Source organism: Lemur catta, chromosome 2 (assembly GCF_020740605.2).
Source record: "Lemur catta isolate mLemCat1 chromosome 2, mLemCat1.pri, whole genome shotgun sequence".
NCBI lineage: Eukaryota > Metazoa > Chordata > Mammalia > Primates > Lemuridae > Lemur > Lemur catta.
In genome coordinates, this window is record NC_059129.1 from 28,011,658 (window position 1) to 28,028,810 (window position 17,153).

The 17,153-nt window shown below is 40.8% G+C and overlaps 1 protein-coding gene across 1 annotated transcript in view; it reads left to right on the plus strand.

The window, feature by feature from the left end:
• Nucleotides 1–17,153, plus strand: part of POM121C (POM121 transmembrane nucleoporin C) — a 23,991-nt gene continuing 6,838 nt past the window's right edge. The window contains exons 1-10 of the mRNA XM_045543097.1: nt 1–623; nt 2,558–2,773; nt 3,096–3,254; nt 3,999–4,079; nt 5,540–5,711; nt 14,552–14,643; nt 15,275–15,348; nt 15,838–15,962; nt 16,083–16,185; nt 16,489–16,668. Coding sequence (XP_045399053.1) covers nt 46–623; nt 2,558–2,773; nt 3,096–3,254; nt 3,999–4,079; nt 5,540–5,711; nt 14,552–14,643; nt 15,275–15,348; nt 15,838–15,962; nt 16,083–16,185; nt 16,489–16,668 — 1,780 coding nt within the window. The 5' untranslated portion in view covers nt 1–45. The remainder of the gene's footprint in view (nt 624–2,557; nt 2,774–3,095; nt 3,255–3,998; nt 4,080–5,539; nt 5,712–14,551; nt 14,644–15,274; nt 15,349–15,837; nt 15,963–16,082; nt 16,186–16,488; nt 16,669–17,153) is intronic.

Sequence of the window (17,153 nt, forward strand, 5' to 3'; positions counted from 1 at the left end):
GTGCACGCTGGGATATTTAAGTCTTCTCCGCGGCGCGGAGCCGCGATGTCTCCGGCGGCTGCGGCGGCTGGAGGAGGCGAGCGGCGACGGCCCACAGCGAGTGTCAGGGCCGGCCGAGGCCGGGGCGGGGGCTGCGGCGGGCCGGCCGGAGCGGCGTTCCTTGGCCTGTCGCTGCTCGGCCTCGTGCTGTACCTGGTGCCAGCGGTGGCTGCGCTGGCCTGGCTGGCTGTGGGGGCTACCGCGGCCTGGTGGGGACTGAGCCCCGAGCCCCGAGGTTCGCGCGCCTTGTCCTCGCTCGTTCGGAACGCGCGGCGTCGGCGAACACTGCTTGCTTCGCCTCCGACCAAGTCTGCAGTAAACGGAAATCTTCTAGAGCCGCGGACGCTACTCGAAGGACCTGACCCCGCTGAACTGCTCCTCATGGGCAGTTACCTGGGCAAACCTGGCCCCCCGCAGCCTGCCCCCGCTCAGGAGGGCAGGGACCTGCGAGAGAGGCCTGGCCGCCGCCCACCCGCCCGTCTCGCCCGTCCTGCCCCTCCCACCCCTCCAACCCATCGTGTCCACCACGTTTACCCCTCTCTCCCCACGCCTTTTCTCCGTTCCTCTAGGAGGCCTTCCCACAGGTAAGATACACTGATCTTCCCAGATTCTCCCCTGGATAGACTGGTTTTAAATTGAGGGCTTGACTTTTAAAACGATTTTCTTTTTCATCACATCCAAAGTGGATTGATTCTATGTGGTTTTGTCCTCTTTGACAAAACCGTCGTGTGTCAGCCATCTCTTGCCCTCCTCCAACTCTTGAAATGAGATGTTGTGTTGCCAAAACTATTCCCTTCCAATTCTTAAAACAGCCTGAATTTTAGTACAGTCTAGATTTAGCAGAATACATAATAAACCACTAAAATATCTCTACTTTGGGTGAAAATATTATTTAGTTGTGTAGTATGTTTGGTTATATTTTTATTTTTATTTATTTTTTTGAGACAGAGTCTTGCTCTGTTGCCTGGGTTGGAGTCAGTGCGGTGGCATCAGCCTAGCTCACAGCAACCTCAAACTCCTGGGCTTAAGCGATCCTACTGTCTCAGCCTCCCCAGTAGCTGGGACTACAGGCATGCGCCACCATGCCTGGCTAATTTTTTTCTATATATATTTTTAGTTGGCCAGATTATTTCTTTCTACTTTTAGTAGAGATGGAGTCTCACTCTTGCTCAGGCTGGTCTCAAACTCCTGACCTCGAGCGATCCACCTGCCTCGGCCTCCCAGAGTGCTAGGATTACAGGCGTGAGCCACCGCGCCCAGCGTGTTTGGTTATATTTTTGTCTTTGAACCAGTAAAAGAAATTTTATCAACTGTACTCTAGCCTGGGCAACAGAGCAAGGCCCTGTCTCAAAAAAAAAAAAAAAAGAAAGAAATTATGTCACTTAGCAGAGCTCAAAGAGGTGGTGTCAGAAAACACCTCTTTGATAAAGCTAATCAAAGAAAAATTTTTTTAAGAGACAGCATCTCACTCTGTTGCCCAGACTGGATTGCAGTGTTGGGATGATAGCTCACAGTAACCTTGAATTCCTGGGCTCAAGGAATCCTCCCACCTCAACCTCCCCTGTAGCTAGGGCTACAGACGCATGCCACCACACTGAGCGAATTTTCTTCATTTTTTTAAGAGGTAGGGTCTTGCTATGTTGCCCATTCTGGTCTTGAATTCCTGGCCTTGAGGAGTTCCCCAAACAGCTGGGATTACAGGCATGAGCCACTGCCCAGCCGAGCTGATCAAATCAAAGAGACTTTTTTTTTTTTGAGACAGTTTGGCTCTACCATCCAAGCTAGAGTGCAGTGGCATAACTCACTGCAACCTCAAACTCATGGGCTGAAGCGACCCTCCTGCTTCAGTTTCCCAAGTAGCTGGGACTACAGGGCACACCATCTCGCCATGCCAGTTTTTCTGTTTTTTGTAGAGATGGGTTCTTGCTTTTGCTCAGGCTGATCTCAAACTCTTGGCTTCAAGCAGTCCTCCCGCCTCAGCCTCCCAGAGTGCTAGGATTACAGGCATGAGCCACTACACCTGGCATGAGGAGATGTTTTTATTTAGTCTCAAAAGCTGAATGATAAAAGAGAATGCAGAAAATTTGGTGAAGATGTCAGATTCCTGATAAATATATTTAGTTGAGAAGATGAACTAGGTGTTAAAAATGTTTGGCTTTCAGTGTATGTTACTGATGATTTAGCATGAAGGATTGAAGGATTCTTGAAAAGTTCCTCCCTGTACACCCCAACAACACATACTTTTTTTCCATTGTAGTTTTCCTTGCGTGGGCAGGGTTTTCAATTTCTCTCTCAAATTGTTGAAGTCCGTTGTAGAGACAGCTGTTAAGCAGCTGTCATTCTCTGCCCTTAGATGGAACAGGGGAAAGTTGCCATAAAAATACCGTGTTCTGTTGCTTAGAAGGAGGTTTAAGCTCTCTGGAGGATGTCTGAACTCATGTGCTTCCTTAGCCATTTAAGTTTTCTGACATTCTTTTATGCTTCTTTGATTCCACAATGTGTCTCCCATTCTCTGCAGGGATTGTGGGACTTTATCAAATCGGTTTGTAATAACACCTCGAAGACGGTATCCGATCCAGCAGGCCCAGTATTCCCTTGTGGGGGTACTTCCCACAGTGTGCTGGAATGGTTGTCAGAAAAAGACTGTGTTATCTCCTCGAAATTCCAAGATGGTGTGTAGCCCAGTGACTGTGAGGATTGCCCCTCCCGACAGGAAATTGACTCGTCCCACAATGTGAGTATTACTATTGGAAGACTACTATCCCTTTTGTGTCCACTTCATTCTTCTACATTTGTTCCTCTGACAGAACAACTACAAAGCAGAAAAAAGGAAGAAGCAGCTTATGTGAACGAGAAGTCCCAGATTCTAGTAAAACCTTCTGTTTTTCATGTTTTGCCCTTGACAGTAGCTTTAATTGCTAAGAGCAGTTTTTATGAGTCTAAATTATACTTTTGCCTATTGGTTAGCTTCTTTCTGATTTTCAGTGACTTGAGTCTGTGCTACATGGCATGGTAATTAAAATGTCTTACCGCTAGAGTCTTGTCTTTCATTACAGATCAGAGCAGATAATCAGCTCAACACTGTCCTCACCATCAAGTAATGCCCCAGACCCATGTGCAAAGGAGACTGTCCTGAATGCCCTCAAAGAGAAAAAGAAAAGGACAGTGGAGGAAGAAGACCAAATATTTGCTGATAGCCAAGAAAACAAAAGAAGGTAACAGGCCCAGTAGAGTACTAAACAGGGCTCAGAATTTGATGAAATGCAGAGCATTCTCATAGAGATACGGAGGCCTTCTCCAGTTTGTGAGCCTTAATAGGTCGCCTTCTTTTTCTTTCGTGAAAGAGCCTGGTAATAAGGGCTTCAGTGCTGTTCATTTCCTAAGGCACAGGTTAGATACATTTTATAATTTACATTTTCCTTAAGTACTTTCCAGAGAGAAGCTGACAACTATTAGCTATGTTATCCTCTACTTTTGATACAGAGGTTGTAAATTTTATTTTCATATTTGAATACTCAAAGTCTTCCCTTCACATTTTGTGTTGTTCAATTATTTGGTTAACCACCAGTTTAAATGTCATAATTGTGCTGAAGGAAATACTTGTCAAAGAAAAGTGAAAACTAGAGTACGGTAGAGTTATCAGTAATGAGAGTAAAACCAATTTCCTTATTTGGCATATATGGTAACGTAATGAAAATGGAGTCAGCAATTTCCTAAGTGTGGAAAGAGGACGTTTAAGAGGTTAATTAGGATGCAGGACTATTTGTGGCTTTCCAAGGAGTCAGTTAAAGATTCCACTCATTTTGTAATTCAGCAAATATTTATTGAGCACATACTGTGTGCCGGACCCTGTTCCAAGTACTGCGGATAGAGCAGTGAACAAGACAAAAGCCCTGCTCTTGTGGAGTTTTTTTGAGGAAGTCAGGTCATTTCATTGAGAAATTTTTGATTTATCACAGGCGCCATGATAGCAGTGGGAGTGGACATTCAGCATTTGAGCCCCTGGTGGCCAATGGAGTCCCCGCTTCTTTTGTGCCTAAGTAAGTGAGAATGCATGTGGATAAAACATCAACTACTTGGAAAAATGGAATTATTGGAGTGGTTGCCCTATAGATTTTCCTCTTTGTTTTTTCTATCAATTAGTTCAGGTTCACATCTTTGAAATCAGAGAGGAATATTTTGAGTAACTTCCCACAATTAATTGTCTTCTGTCCAATTCCTTTTAATATTTTAGCATAAATATGGATGAAATATGCTAAGGCCAAGAGGGTTTGTAAATATATTTGATAACCAAATATATAAATAGAAAAAGTATAAGGTTTGTGCAAAGGGTAAAATGCAACGATACGAAATTTAAGATAAATGTAAAGTTTCAATATTTGAGTTTAAAAATACTTTGGAGTAAGAATTGAATAGAAAGGAAAATGGCTTAGCAGTTTGTGTGAAAAGACTTCAGGATAGCTTATATACTTAATTTGAGTCAGCAGTGTGATGTGGCTGCCAGAAAAGCTTAACGTGCTCCTAATCTGTGCTGTTAGAAGAAAGGCTAGAATGAGGTGGGTGGGTGGTAGTCCTGCTTTTCTTAGTTCTGCTCAGAGTGTTCACGGAGTGTTGTGTTCAGTTTGGCATACCGCACCGCAAGACAGAATGCACGCAAACTGAAGTTGTAGTGAAGCAACGAAGATGTGAAGGAGATTTGCAACAGCCGCAAGGGGGAGTGGTGGTGGTGGGTGAAGGGATTTGGGACGTGTACAAGTATTAGCCCAGAGGAGGCAAATCTCAAGGGGAATAAGGAAATGAGGGAGAGATGATAATGGTCCTCCAAAAAACTGAAGGACTATCACATGAAAGAGGCAAACTAACTTGTATGGTTTGGCTTTAGATGGGAGTCATGGGTGAAAGATAGAGGAAATACATTTAAATAAGAATAAACAGGTTTATGGTTGACGGGGATCACTGTAGGAGATACTGAGTTGTCTACGTTGTAACTGAAGTTGGACAACCCTCCCACAGGAAAGATATATACGGAATTTGTTTCAGTTGGAGGCTTAGAAAACATAACTCTGATTTTTTTTAACAGCATTATTGAAGTATAATCAACAATAAACTACCTGTTTAAAGTGTGTATGTTTTGACATGTGTACACCTATGAAACCATTACCACCATAAAGATAATAAACATATCATCACCTCGAAAAGTTCCTCATGACCTCCCTGTATCCTCCCTCCAGTCCTGCCCCCGTCCCCAGACATCCACTGATCTGCTGTCTGTCACTGTAAATTAGTGTGCTTTCTCTAGATTATTATACAGATGGAATTATATATTTAAGTTTTAAATATTTGGCTTTCCCTACTGACTTTGTCAGATCTATTTAGCAGCAGAAATTAAGAGCATTACCCTTTTTTCTTCATGTTTATTAACAAAGGTGTCATGACTGTGGATGAAATCTTAAAAGAGTGTTGCCTTCAATAGTACATCTAACTATCTTCTTTTTTTTAGGCCTGGGTCTCTGAAGAGAGGCCTCAATTCCCAGAGCTCAGAGGACCACATGAATAAGAGGTCCCGTACCTCTTCTGTGAGCTCTTTGGCAAGTGCGTACACAGGTGGCATCCCTAGCTGCAGTCGCAATGCCATTACCAGTTCCTACAGCTCTACTCGAGGCTTCTCACAGGTACGGTTCTTGTAGTGCGGGGGAAGTGGGTTCCCAGCATTAATTAATTGAGTGTCAGAAATTAGGACTGCCTCTAAGCTAAGAGAAGGTACAAACCCTTGAGTGATGATATAGACCAGTGGAACAGAATAGAAAGCCCAGAAAGTAAACCAGTGCATATGTGGAATACTGATCCAAGACAAAGCTATAATTCAGATAAATGGATAAAGGATAAACAGTTCAATAAATGGTATTAATGGGATTGAAAAGGTAGATTGAGTCTGGATTGCATTGAGTCATCAAAGAGATTTATGCTATAGGCATTTAGAATGTAGTGAAAATTTCTTAAGCATTAAGGGGTCATAATTCTGTTTTAGAAACAAGATTGGAGTATTGTATAGGGAACAGAGCAGGCTTTGCTGCCAGACAGACTTGGGTTCCAGTCGTGGCTCTGACACTTAGTAGTTGTAGGGTCTTGGGTAGACAAATCACTTAACCTCTCTTTTTCTCATCTTGGAAGGATCATTGTAATGATTAAAGGTAATGTTTGAAAAGCACGCATTACATGCCTGTCAGTAAGTGGGTACCCAACATATAGTAGATAGAAAAAAGGATAAAGCATGTATGGAGAAAGATTTTTTTTTTTTTTGAGACAGAGTCTTGCTGTGTTGCCCGGGCTAGAGTGAGTGCCGTGGCGTCAGCCTAGCTCACAGCAACCTCAAACTCCTGGGCTTAAGCGATCCTACTGCCTCAGCCTCCCCAGTAGCTGGGACTACAGGCATGCGCCACCATGCCTGGCTAATTTTTTTCTATATATATATTTTTAGTTGGCCAGATAATTTCTTTCTATTTTTAGTAGAGACGGGGTCTCGCTCTTGCTGAGGCTGGTCTGGAACTCCGGACCTCAAGCAATCCACCCGCCTCGGCCTCCCAGAGTGCTAGGATTACAGGCGTGAGCCACCGCGCCTGGCCTTGGAGAAAGATTTTTGAGAGGAGAAAATTTTGAGACAAGTTCATCAGCCCAGAAGCTCTTACAGTAATATAAATGAAAGGTGAAGTCTGAGCCAGAGTAGTTGTGGGAATGGGGGGGAAAAAAAGGGATATTAATAATAACCTTGGCTGGGCGCGGTGGCTCACGCCTGTAATCCTAGCACTCTGGGAGGCTGAGGCGGGTGGATCGCTCGAGGTCAAGAGTTCGAGACCAGCCTGAGCAAGAGTGAGACCTCGTCTCTACTAAAAATAGAAAGAAAATATCTGGCCAACTAAAAATATATCTAGAAAAAATTAGACGGGCATGGTGGTGCATGCCTGTAGTCCCAGCTATTCGGGAGGCTGAGGCAGTAGGATCGCTTAAGCCCAGGAGTTTGAGGTTGCTGTGAGCTAGGCTGACGCCACGGCACTCACTCTAGCCTGGGCAACAGAGCGAGACTCTGTCTGAAAAAAAAAATAATAATAACCTTTACTTTGAGCACTTATTCTGTGCTAGGCCCTATTTTAAACATTTTACATGAATTTTCTCATAATCACAATAGCCCTATAAAGTTCACACTTATTATTCCTATTTTAAAAATCTTTTTATTATGTAAAATTTCAAATGTACACAAAAGGAGAGAAAATACAGTGAACCTTCATGTAGCTTCTATAGTTAACTGCATTTCATTAGTCCTGTTCCATCAATTCCCTCAATTTGTTTTTGCTTGGGTTTTATTTTTATTTATTTTTGTTATTTATTATTAATTTTTTAAATAGAGTTGGGGTCTTGCTCTTGCTCAGACTTGTCTTGAACTCCTGAGGTCAAGCAATCCTCCCGCTAAAGTGCTGGGATTACAGACATTAGCCACCACACCCTACCTGCTCTTGTGTTTTAAAGCAAATTGCAGACATTTCATTTCACCTACAGATATTCCATTGTATTTTTAACTGTTGAGACTTTTTTTAAACATTAATAACCACAATATTACTATCTTTCTTAAATAATAACTCTTTAATATTAGTTAATATCACTTTTTTTTTTTTTTTTTTTTAAAGAGATAATGTCTTGCTCTGTTGCCCAGGCTGGAGCGCAGTACTGCAATCATAGCTCATTGCAACCTGGAATTCCTGGGCTCAAACAATCCTATCACTTCAGCCTCCCGAATAGCTGGGACTACAGATATGATCCACCATGCCCGGCTAATTTTTTTTGTTTGTTTTTTATTCTTTTAGAGATGGGGGTCTCATTATGTTGCCCAGGCTCACTCCATGTTTAAATTGCACTTATTGTACAAAACTAGTTATATAATTACTTTGAATCAGGAGCCAAAAATCAATTAATTACATTTGGTTGATATATCTCTTAGGCTCTTGTAATCTATACTTCTTCTTCCTGTTTCATGCTGTTGAAAAAATAGATCATTTTCTTCTGTAGAATTTCCACCCATTCTGGATTTAGTTTGCATCATCATGGTGTCATTTTAACATGTACTTAACCCTGTTTTCCATGTAAATGGTTTTTTTGGATCCTGAGATTTGATTAGATTCAAATTCAGTTATTTTGGCAGAATACTTCATAGGTAGTGCTGTGTGTTTCCTATTGTATCACATCAGGATGCAAGTAATATCTGGTTTCCCAATTTCAGTGATATGAATATTGATCGATTCAGGTGTTGTCATTTTGATTCATTCATTTCAACATTTCTGTGACCTTTTCACCTGATGACTTTATCATCCATTTATCATTTTATCAGCCATTTACCTAGATCTGTTAATATAGGTTGCAGATGGGGATACTCTAATACTCTTGTACCCTCTGCACTTATAAAATGAAATTTTATATGGAAGAACAGGCCCTGCCCAGAGAAATGACAGGGACAATAAGGCTTGATGCCCTAGCTAAAGCCAAAGGTGACGAGTGAGGTTTTTGCTGTTGCTATCTTTATGAACTTCTGAGTTTTTGTAAACATTTCATGTTTTTCAATACATTGTAATTATTATTTTTGATGCACAAACTTTTCCAATTTTGGCCTGTGGAAGCCCTTTTAAACTATCACATATGTCCTTTTGTTTTGACCCCAGCAGTCTTTGATTAAAGAGCTTTGTTGTCTCCCCGCCCCCCGGAATTTGAAATCTGAATATTTCAAATTCAGATTTATATTGGCTGGATTTTTTTACATAATTTCTTTGATTTTATGTTTTTACGTATTCTTACACAAAAAATGTTAGTCCATAGTTACTTATTTGATTGATCCTAGTACAGACAATTTCAAAATAACATCATCAGTGTCATTATTAACAGTAAGACTTCTGAAGTCAGTTTAAGAATTGTGGTTCATTTTGTCTTTAGTATATATCTTTCTATGAATACTGGGGATATACAATCAAAATATTGTGTTTTAAAGTAATGTGAATTGTTAGTTGGTTACATCACCAACTTTATATACAGTAAGGTTCATTTGTTCAAGATGTTTGAAAGTTTTGGGGATTTCTGTGTTTTTTCTTTTTGAAATAGTTTTGCTTTTAAGTATGTAAAATACTTGTTCCAAAGATGGTATACTAACGCAAGAAACACTCAGAGAAATCCAGTTTCCATCCCTTTCCTCTTCACAATGTTCCCTTCTCTATTTTATCACTTTTTGTCTTTCATTTTTTTAAGCTATATGCAAAACATAGATTCCTAGAAGTCAAGATTCCCAGGTCAAAGGTTAAATGCACATGTTATTTTGCTAGACGTTGTTAAATCCCCGTCTGCAGAACATGTACCATTTAGCATTCCCATCAGCATTGTACGAGAGGGATTGTTTCTCCACATCCTCACCAACAGATTAGGTTGTTGTAGCTTTGGATTTTCACCAGTCTTACAGGAGAAGAATAGTATCTAAGTATCTAATTTTGGTCTCTTATGAATAAGTTTGATCATCTGTTCATATGTTAATGATTATTTTCTGTTCTGTTTCCGTGACTGTTCATATCTTTTGCCCATTTTTCTGAAGGGCTGCTGGTCTTTTCTCATGTTCAAGAGTTTTTCCTATATTAGAGAAACCTATTCCAAATGAACTAAAGTTTTAAACATAAGGTAGAAACCATATAAGTACGGTATTAGAGTAAATAAGCTTCTCATGCTTTGCTGGTGGGATCTTCAGTTGGTGTGGTTCTAGAAGGCTATGCGGTTCTAGAAGGCTATGTGGCAGGAGTTGTCAACACATGCACATGCTCTTTGATTCAGCAGCTAGTTACCTTTAGGAAGTTATCCTACACATATACTCAAAGACATGTACAAGGATTTGGCTGTAGCATTATTTTAATAGCAGAAGCTTAGAAACAATGTAAATGTATCTTTTCAGGGGAGCTGGCTGAATAACTAACTTAGAATAATTCTATAAGTTGAAATACTATGTAACTATTAAAAAGACTAAAGCAGGCCCTCAACCTATAATCCTAGCAATCTGGGAGGCCAAGGCAGGAGGATGGCTTGAGCTCAGGAGTTTGTAAGAGTGAGACCCCCCTCTTAAAAAAAAAAAAAAAGGCTAAGGCAGCTTAATAGGTACTTGTGAATGATCTCAAAAATACATAAAAAACAAGGTGCAGAACTGTGTATATAGTTCTTGGGCTGCTGGCGTCTTTAATCTTTTTATATAGTTCTTGGGCTGCTGGCGTCTTTAATCTTTTAATATGCACAGAATAATTCTGATAGTGTATATTAGAAACTGGTAATAATTACTGAGCTAAAAGGGAAGTTTACTTTTTACTGTATACTCTTGGAATCTGTAACATGCAAGTATTACCTTTCCTGGTTTCAGGTTTTTATTGTTGTTTTTTTGTTTGTTTGTTTTGTTTTGTTTTTTTGAGACAGTCTCGCTCTGTTGCCCGTGCTAGAGTGCCGTGGCGTCAGCCTAGCTCACAGCAACCTCAAACTCCTGGGCTCAGGCAATCCTCCTGCCTCAGCCTCCCAAGTAGCTGGGACTACAGGCATGCACCACCATGCCTGGCTAATTTTTTTTCTATATATATTTTTAGTTGGCCAGTTAATTTTTCTATTTTTTTTTTTTAGTAGAGACGGGGTCTCACTCTTGCTCAGGCTGGTCTGGAACTCCTAAACTCAAACGATCCACCCGCCTCGGCCTCCCAGAGTGCTAGGATTATAGGCGTGAGCCACCACACCTGGCCTCGGGGGTTTTTTTAAGTAAAAATCAAGATTCCCATGTCCTGTCTCTCCCAGTCTCCATTTCATAGGTACCTATTGTTGCATTCTTACTGTGTGTGCAAATACAGATAATACACAGAATTTTTGGTCTGTTCTATAAAATGGGATCACAGCATTTGTGCTTTTTAAAAAGCCTTATCTTTTCTCTTTTAGCCATGATGCCTTGCGTAGCCTTCCATGTCACATAATCTACCTTACTCTTTACGTGGCCTTTTTATATCAGTAGGATAGATAGAAAAACACAAATCATAACTGTACAGCTGCATGTAACCAGGTCAAGTAGTAAAACATTTTCAGCACCCAGAAGCCCCCTCGTACCTCCTGCTCATCACTACTCCTTTCCTCCTTCCTTCCTGAATATTAGCACCGTATATAGTTTTTCCTGTTTTGAATTTTATAATATATAAATGGAAGCATAGAGTATCCATTCTTTGCTTTTGGACTTCTTTCACTCAATATTTTACTTGTGACATTTGTCCATGTTGCATGTAAGCAATTCATTTTCATTGCTGTATACTGTCATAATATGAATATACCACAATTAATTTATCCATTCTACTATTGGACATTTGGATTTCCAGTTTGGGGCTATTATGCGTAATACTGCTACGGACAATTGTATAAGTCTTTTGGTACACACATACAAAGTATGTGTATGTTCAGTTTTAGTAGATGATGCTGAATAATTTTTTAAAGTGAGTGTTTCAGTTTATACTCCTAGAAGTAGTATTAATATGAGATTTTTGTTTCTGTTGTTTCACATCCTCGCTAATGCTTGGTGTTGCCAGTCTCTTTAGTGATTCTGGCGGGTGTGAAGTAATATTTCAGTGTGGTTTTAATTTGCATTTCCCTGATTACTAATTAGACAGAAAAAGGAACTGTTTATTGGCTATTTGTATATCCTCTTTTATGAAATGCCTATTCAAGTTTCTTGGCTCTTTTCTATTAAGTTGTCTTTTTCTTACTGATTTGAATAATTTCCTTATATATTTTAGATATAAGCCCTCTGTCAATTATGTTTTGCAGCAAGTGTCCTACTCTGTGTCTTGCCATTTTACTCCCTTATGGTTAGTATACTTTGTGTACTGTTCGGGAGCTACCTAAGGTCATGATTTTTTTCCATACTACCTTCTAGAAGCTTTATTATTTTACTTTTCATATATAGATCTATAATCCACCCGAAATTGATTTCTGTGTATGGCGTGATCAAAATTAGTATTTTTTTTAACCATAGAAATACTCATTTCTCAGCTAGGCATGGTGGCTCATGCCTGTAATCCTAGCACTTTGGGGAGCCAAGACAAGTAGGATCGCTTGAGCTCAGCAGTTCGAGACCAGCCTGAACAAGAGTGAGACCTCATCTCTACTAAAAAAATAGAAAGCAATTAGCTGGACAACTAAAAATGTATAGAAAAAATTAGCCGGGCATGGTGGTGCATGCCTGTAGTCCCAGCTACTCGGGAGGCTGAGGCAGGAGGATCACTTGAGCCCAGGAGTTTGAGGTTGCTGTGAGCTAGGCTGATGCCATGGCACTCTAGCACGGGCAACAGAGTGAGACTCTGTCTCAAAAAAAGAAATGTTCATTTCTCTAGTAGCATTTATTGAAAGGACTGTCCTTTCCCTATTTCTCTGTAGCACCACCTTTGTCATAATTTAAGTGTCCGTATGTATGTTGTGGGCTCATTTCTAAATTCTGTTCTGTTCCATTGATCTGTTTTTCTACCCTTGGCCTGTACCTGTACTTGGTATTTAGTAGAATAAGTTGTCCCACTTTCTCATTCCTCTTCCAGATTGTCTTAGATCTTGGCCCTTCACATTTTCATCTACTTTTTAGATCAACTTGTCAGTTTCCACCAAAAAAATAAAAGACTTGCTGAGATATTGATTAGGACTGCCCTTAATCTACTGATGATTATTTCAGATAGAATTGACATTTTAATAATATTGAGTCTTCCAATCTATGAATGTGGAATATCCTTCATCTCTAATTTCTCTGTATAGAGGTTTTACTTCCCTTTTATTAGACTTATTCCTAGGCATATGTTTTTGATGCTGCTATAAATAGTATCTTTAAATTTTGGTTGTGTATTGCTGGTGTGTAGAAATAAAACTGATTATGTAGTCAAAAAGTTTGCTAAATTCTGAATATTTCTACATTCTTCAGGATTTTTGTACATACGATCATGTTGTCTATAGTGATAACAGTTTTTTCCTTTTCTTTCCGATCTTTACAGTTTGTTTATGCCTTATTACATTCGGCTAGGACTGAGTATTACATGGAATAGAAGTGGCAGCAAACATCCTTGTCTTTGTTACTTGTGGAATGTGTGTTTATGTATAGTAGAGATACAACGCTTTTTTCGGCTAGTTGTTGAACCAAGTTGTGCTCAACCCTGGCTAAACCTTATAGTCACCTCTGGCATTTCTGACCCTTGCTTGCTAGGATATGTGGAGCCTTCAGTGTCCAGGGCACTTTGTTTAAAAATGCAAGGCCAAGACGTTTATGTTTTTTTAAAGTTCCACAGTTGACAGAGGAGCAGTTGTGAGAACCAGTGAGCTAGTGGTAGGAATTTGCAGTAATTGAAAATGCCATATATGTATTCATATATCACTATACATTCATTCATTCCTTGGATCACTTTGATGATGGATTTTTCTATTCTGTTCTTTTGTGTCCCTGTAATCCCATATTTTTTAAACCATTGTGCTCTGGCCTTTCCAAATGACTGTCTTTTCTTGTTTGTTGTTCTTTTTCTGAGCATAACTTTAAAAACTGTTAATGATGTGATCATTTTTCTTCTCAAGGTCATTTCTGGGCCTTGGGTTTCCTGATGTTAGTCTTATGGAACTGTTCTGTTTTTATCACCTTTTATTTAAGTCCCTCTTTTCTTCTTTTGAACTCTTATTGAACATTGTTGTCTTCCTATTTGTACTTATGTGATGCAGCTGTTACTGGGTGAGAAATCACTAGAAGCTTTTCAAGTAGAAAAAAAGGGTGTACGTTATAATAGTTCAGTATCTTTGTAATTAGGCTCAACTCTTACAGGAATAATTGCAGAGTGTTTCCTCTACGTCAGCTACTTAGCTACCTTTGAAGGAGGCAGAGAAGAAAACCCCATCTTTGCTGTCAAAGATTTGCCTGGTAGAAGAGACAGATGTATGGATAATTGTCACATAATAATAAATGCCATAAATGTTGCAAAAGTCATAAATGCCGTGACAGTGTATTTTAAAAAATAAATTTAGTAAATTAAAACTGAAAATTTAATGAAAGACTAAATTCGTTTACTGGCTTATCTTCACTGGGACAGTTTCTTAATTTACTTTTGTCCTTTCCATAGGCAGTCTGTAGTAGGGCTGTATGCAGCATAGCTCTACCATTTCTGAATGCAGCATTCCACTTTTTAATATATGCAAAAGTACATTCATTCCTTCTACATTTGTTAGCATTCCATTACTTTTCTAGACTCCTTTTTTTTTTCTTTGCATGCTTCCATAATTATTAATAATACTGGCAATTGACTTTTCAGGGATCATTTTTCACAAAGAAATATGTTATTAGTCACTTAAAAAAAGGCTTTATATGCAGTGATGAATAGAACCACAAAATTAGGCTGAGGGGTTAGATGCTAAATTATCAACTGGCTTGGCTTAGTCATGTTGCTCTTGGTTTGACCTTTAGCTCTGGAAGAGAAGTGGCCCCAGTTCATCACCCTTCTCTAGCCCAGCCTCATCCCGCTCCCAGACACCAGAGAGGCCAGCAAAGAAAATAAGGTAATGAGCATTCTCCTGCAGTTCTCATTTGCTGTATCGACACATGGGAGGTGAGCAAAAGAGGGAAATGCATTTGGTTCTTAGGCTTTGTTCTCCTCTGACTTGGAGAAGCAAAGAAATCAAGTGCCAGGAGGACAGTGAAGTACCCACCTGAATTGCTCTCATCTCTCACAGTCCTGTTGCTGTATACCTCCTGCTCCAGCGGGAGGGGTCAGGGTGCAAGAGCAGAGACCACCCAGTGTGGAATGCAGGGAGAGAGTCGTGGCAGTGGGCAGGAGCCTTCAGGTTCTTGACTTTAGCTGACCCCCTAGGTCCTTACAGTTGGCTGGATCCACTCCCTCAGGAGCTGTGTCTAGAGCTCCCAAGAACCTGGCAGGGTGTGTAAATAAGGTTTTGAAGATTCTTGTTTTGTGGTTGTTTTAAAACAAAGGTTTCTCCATGGCCTCCATGAGCTGCCTCCCTTTTCTGTAGGAATTTCCTTTTGAATTTTTTCTTTATCCTGACATACTGAGGTTGTAAATCATGGTCCTCCTAAGCATTGGCCATTTGGTAGTTCTAAGAGTATGAGAAGTTACTCAGTCCTTTGGTCAGGAAATCTTTCTAAATTAAATTCTGTCTTTTCTCCCAATAGAGAAGAGGAGCTTTGTCATCATTCCAGTTCTTCACCTCCACTGGTGACAGAAAAGGAGTCCCAGGGAGAAAGAGGTAGGTTGCTGAGCCAGCCAGAGTGGCGGTGGTGGTGAAGGTGTTTATGGAGGATGTTTAGATTAATACCTATTGAAAAAACATACTGCACATTACTTTGTCTGGGGCATGGTAGCTACAGAGAGAAGTTTCCTATCCTTCAGAGGTTTATAGTCTGATAAGTGAGAAAGGTAATCCAGACAAATACAGTGAAAACAATAACTGCTGGTTAGAGATAAGTTCAGTTTGAGGCATCCGTGGGCGATCTAGGTACTTACTTTACTGTCCAGTAAGCAGTTGTATGTACAACGTTGGAGCAGTTGTCTGTTTAAATCATCTTGACTATTAGAAATAATCTTGCAAACACCATCCAAGTGCCCAAACCATGGAAGATAGAATCTTTTCAGAGATGCCCAGTGAAAACTCAATGTTAAGAACCAAGTTGATAGACAAAATTATCCATTTCTGGAAGAGGGAAGAATGCAAACAAGTCTAGATTTCTTTCTTTAGTTGTAGATACAACCACATGGAAGAAACAGAACTCATGGAATTCCCCATCAACACCTGGCAGCTCTGGGCAGCGAAAACGGAAGATTCAGCTGCTGCCCTCCAGGCGAGGGGAACAGCTGACGTTGGTACGGTCTTGTCCATCTACTCCTGCCCACCCCAGCTTTGCTGTCCTGAGTCTCAGGAAGGCTAAGTACAGGTTTCTTGCCGTTTCTTCTGATTAACCTGAATCTTTATCTCTTTGGTAGCCTCCACCTCCTCAGCTCGGCTATTCAATCACTGCTGAAGACCTCGACTTAGAAAAGAAAGCTTCATTACAATGGTTCAACAAGGTTTTGGAGGACAAGACCGGTAAGGAGTACAGACCAATTGCACACTAGGTTTAAAGTATTTCTTGCCTCTGGTTATTTTGGTATCTTTTTTAAAAATGGGTTTCTCTGGAAAGACCCCAGGAAGAGTTCAGGTTTTCTCACTCAAAAAATCCATGTGGTTCTTCACTGAAACCTGGGCAACCGTGGACACTGCCCTGGAGGGGAGGCATTCCTACATGAGTTGTCCTGCCACCCCGACCGAGCATCCCCTGCTCTCTGATAGGCCATCTGGAGAGAAGTCCCAAACAAGCCAGGACAGTTTTATCTTTTCTTTCTTCCTCAGATGCTGCCTCAACCTCCATCACTGAGACCCCACCAACCACCACTCAGCCTTCATTTACTTTTACCCTGCCTGCTGCGGGGGCTGCCTCCTCCCCAGCCTCCATCCCGGCCCCAAGCACTAACCCGCTGTTAGAGAGCTTGAAGAAAATGCAGAATTCCCCAGGCCTCCCATCCTTCCCAGGTGAGTGAGAGGTGCCTTTGAAGCATCAACCTTTGCTTAGGTTGAAGGAAAAGCATCGTGCCTATCAGTCGTGGGAAATTATTCTAAAGGTTGAACACATTCTTACCAAACCTGAGCTGGTCCAAGCTTAAAACGTAGAATTCTCTAACTGGGAAGTTTTAGAACTTTAGAACTTTAAGTGTGGCAGGTGTGCTGCCACACTTACAGCCAGGGAAGACAGCTTAGATTTGGCTCTTCATCCGAAACCCAGTTCCTTGGCTACTCTGAGCCTTGCTGTTGTCATCTGTAAAATGGGAATAAAGCCAACAATGCTTTTCTTGTGAGGGGTTTCTGTGCATGTGGTGATGTGGTTAATACGTTACATGCTGGTCAGAGCCACAGGTCCAGCACAATACTAATTCCTTTCCCCGCTAGGTTTTCAAGGGTCCTTTGAGTGTCCCAGGCTGGTGCCTTCATGGCACTGCATATATGCACACCTCTGTTAT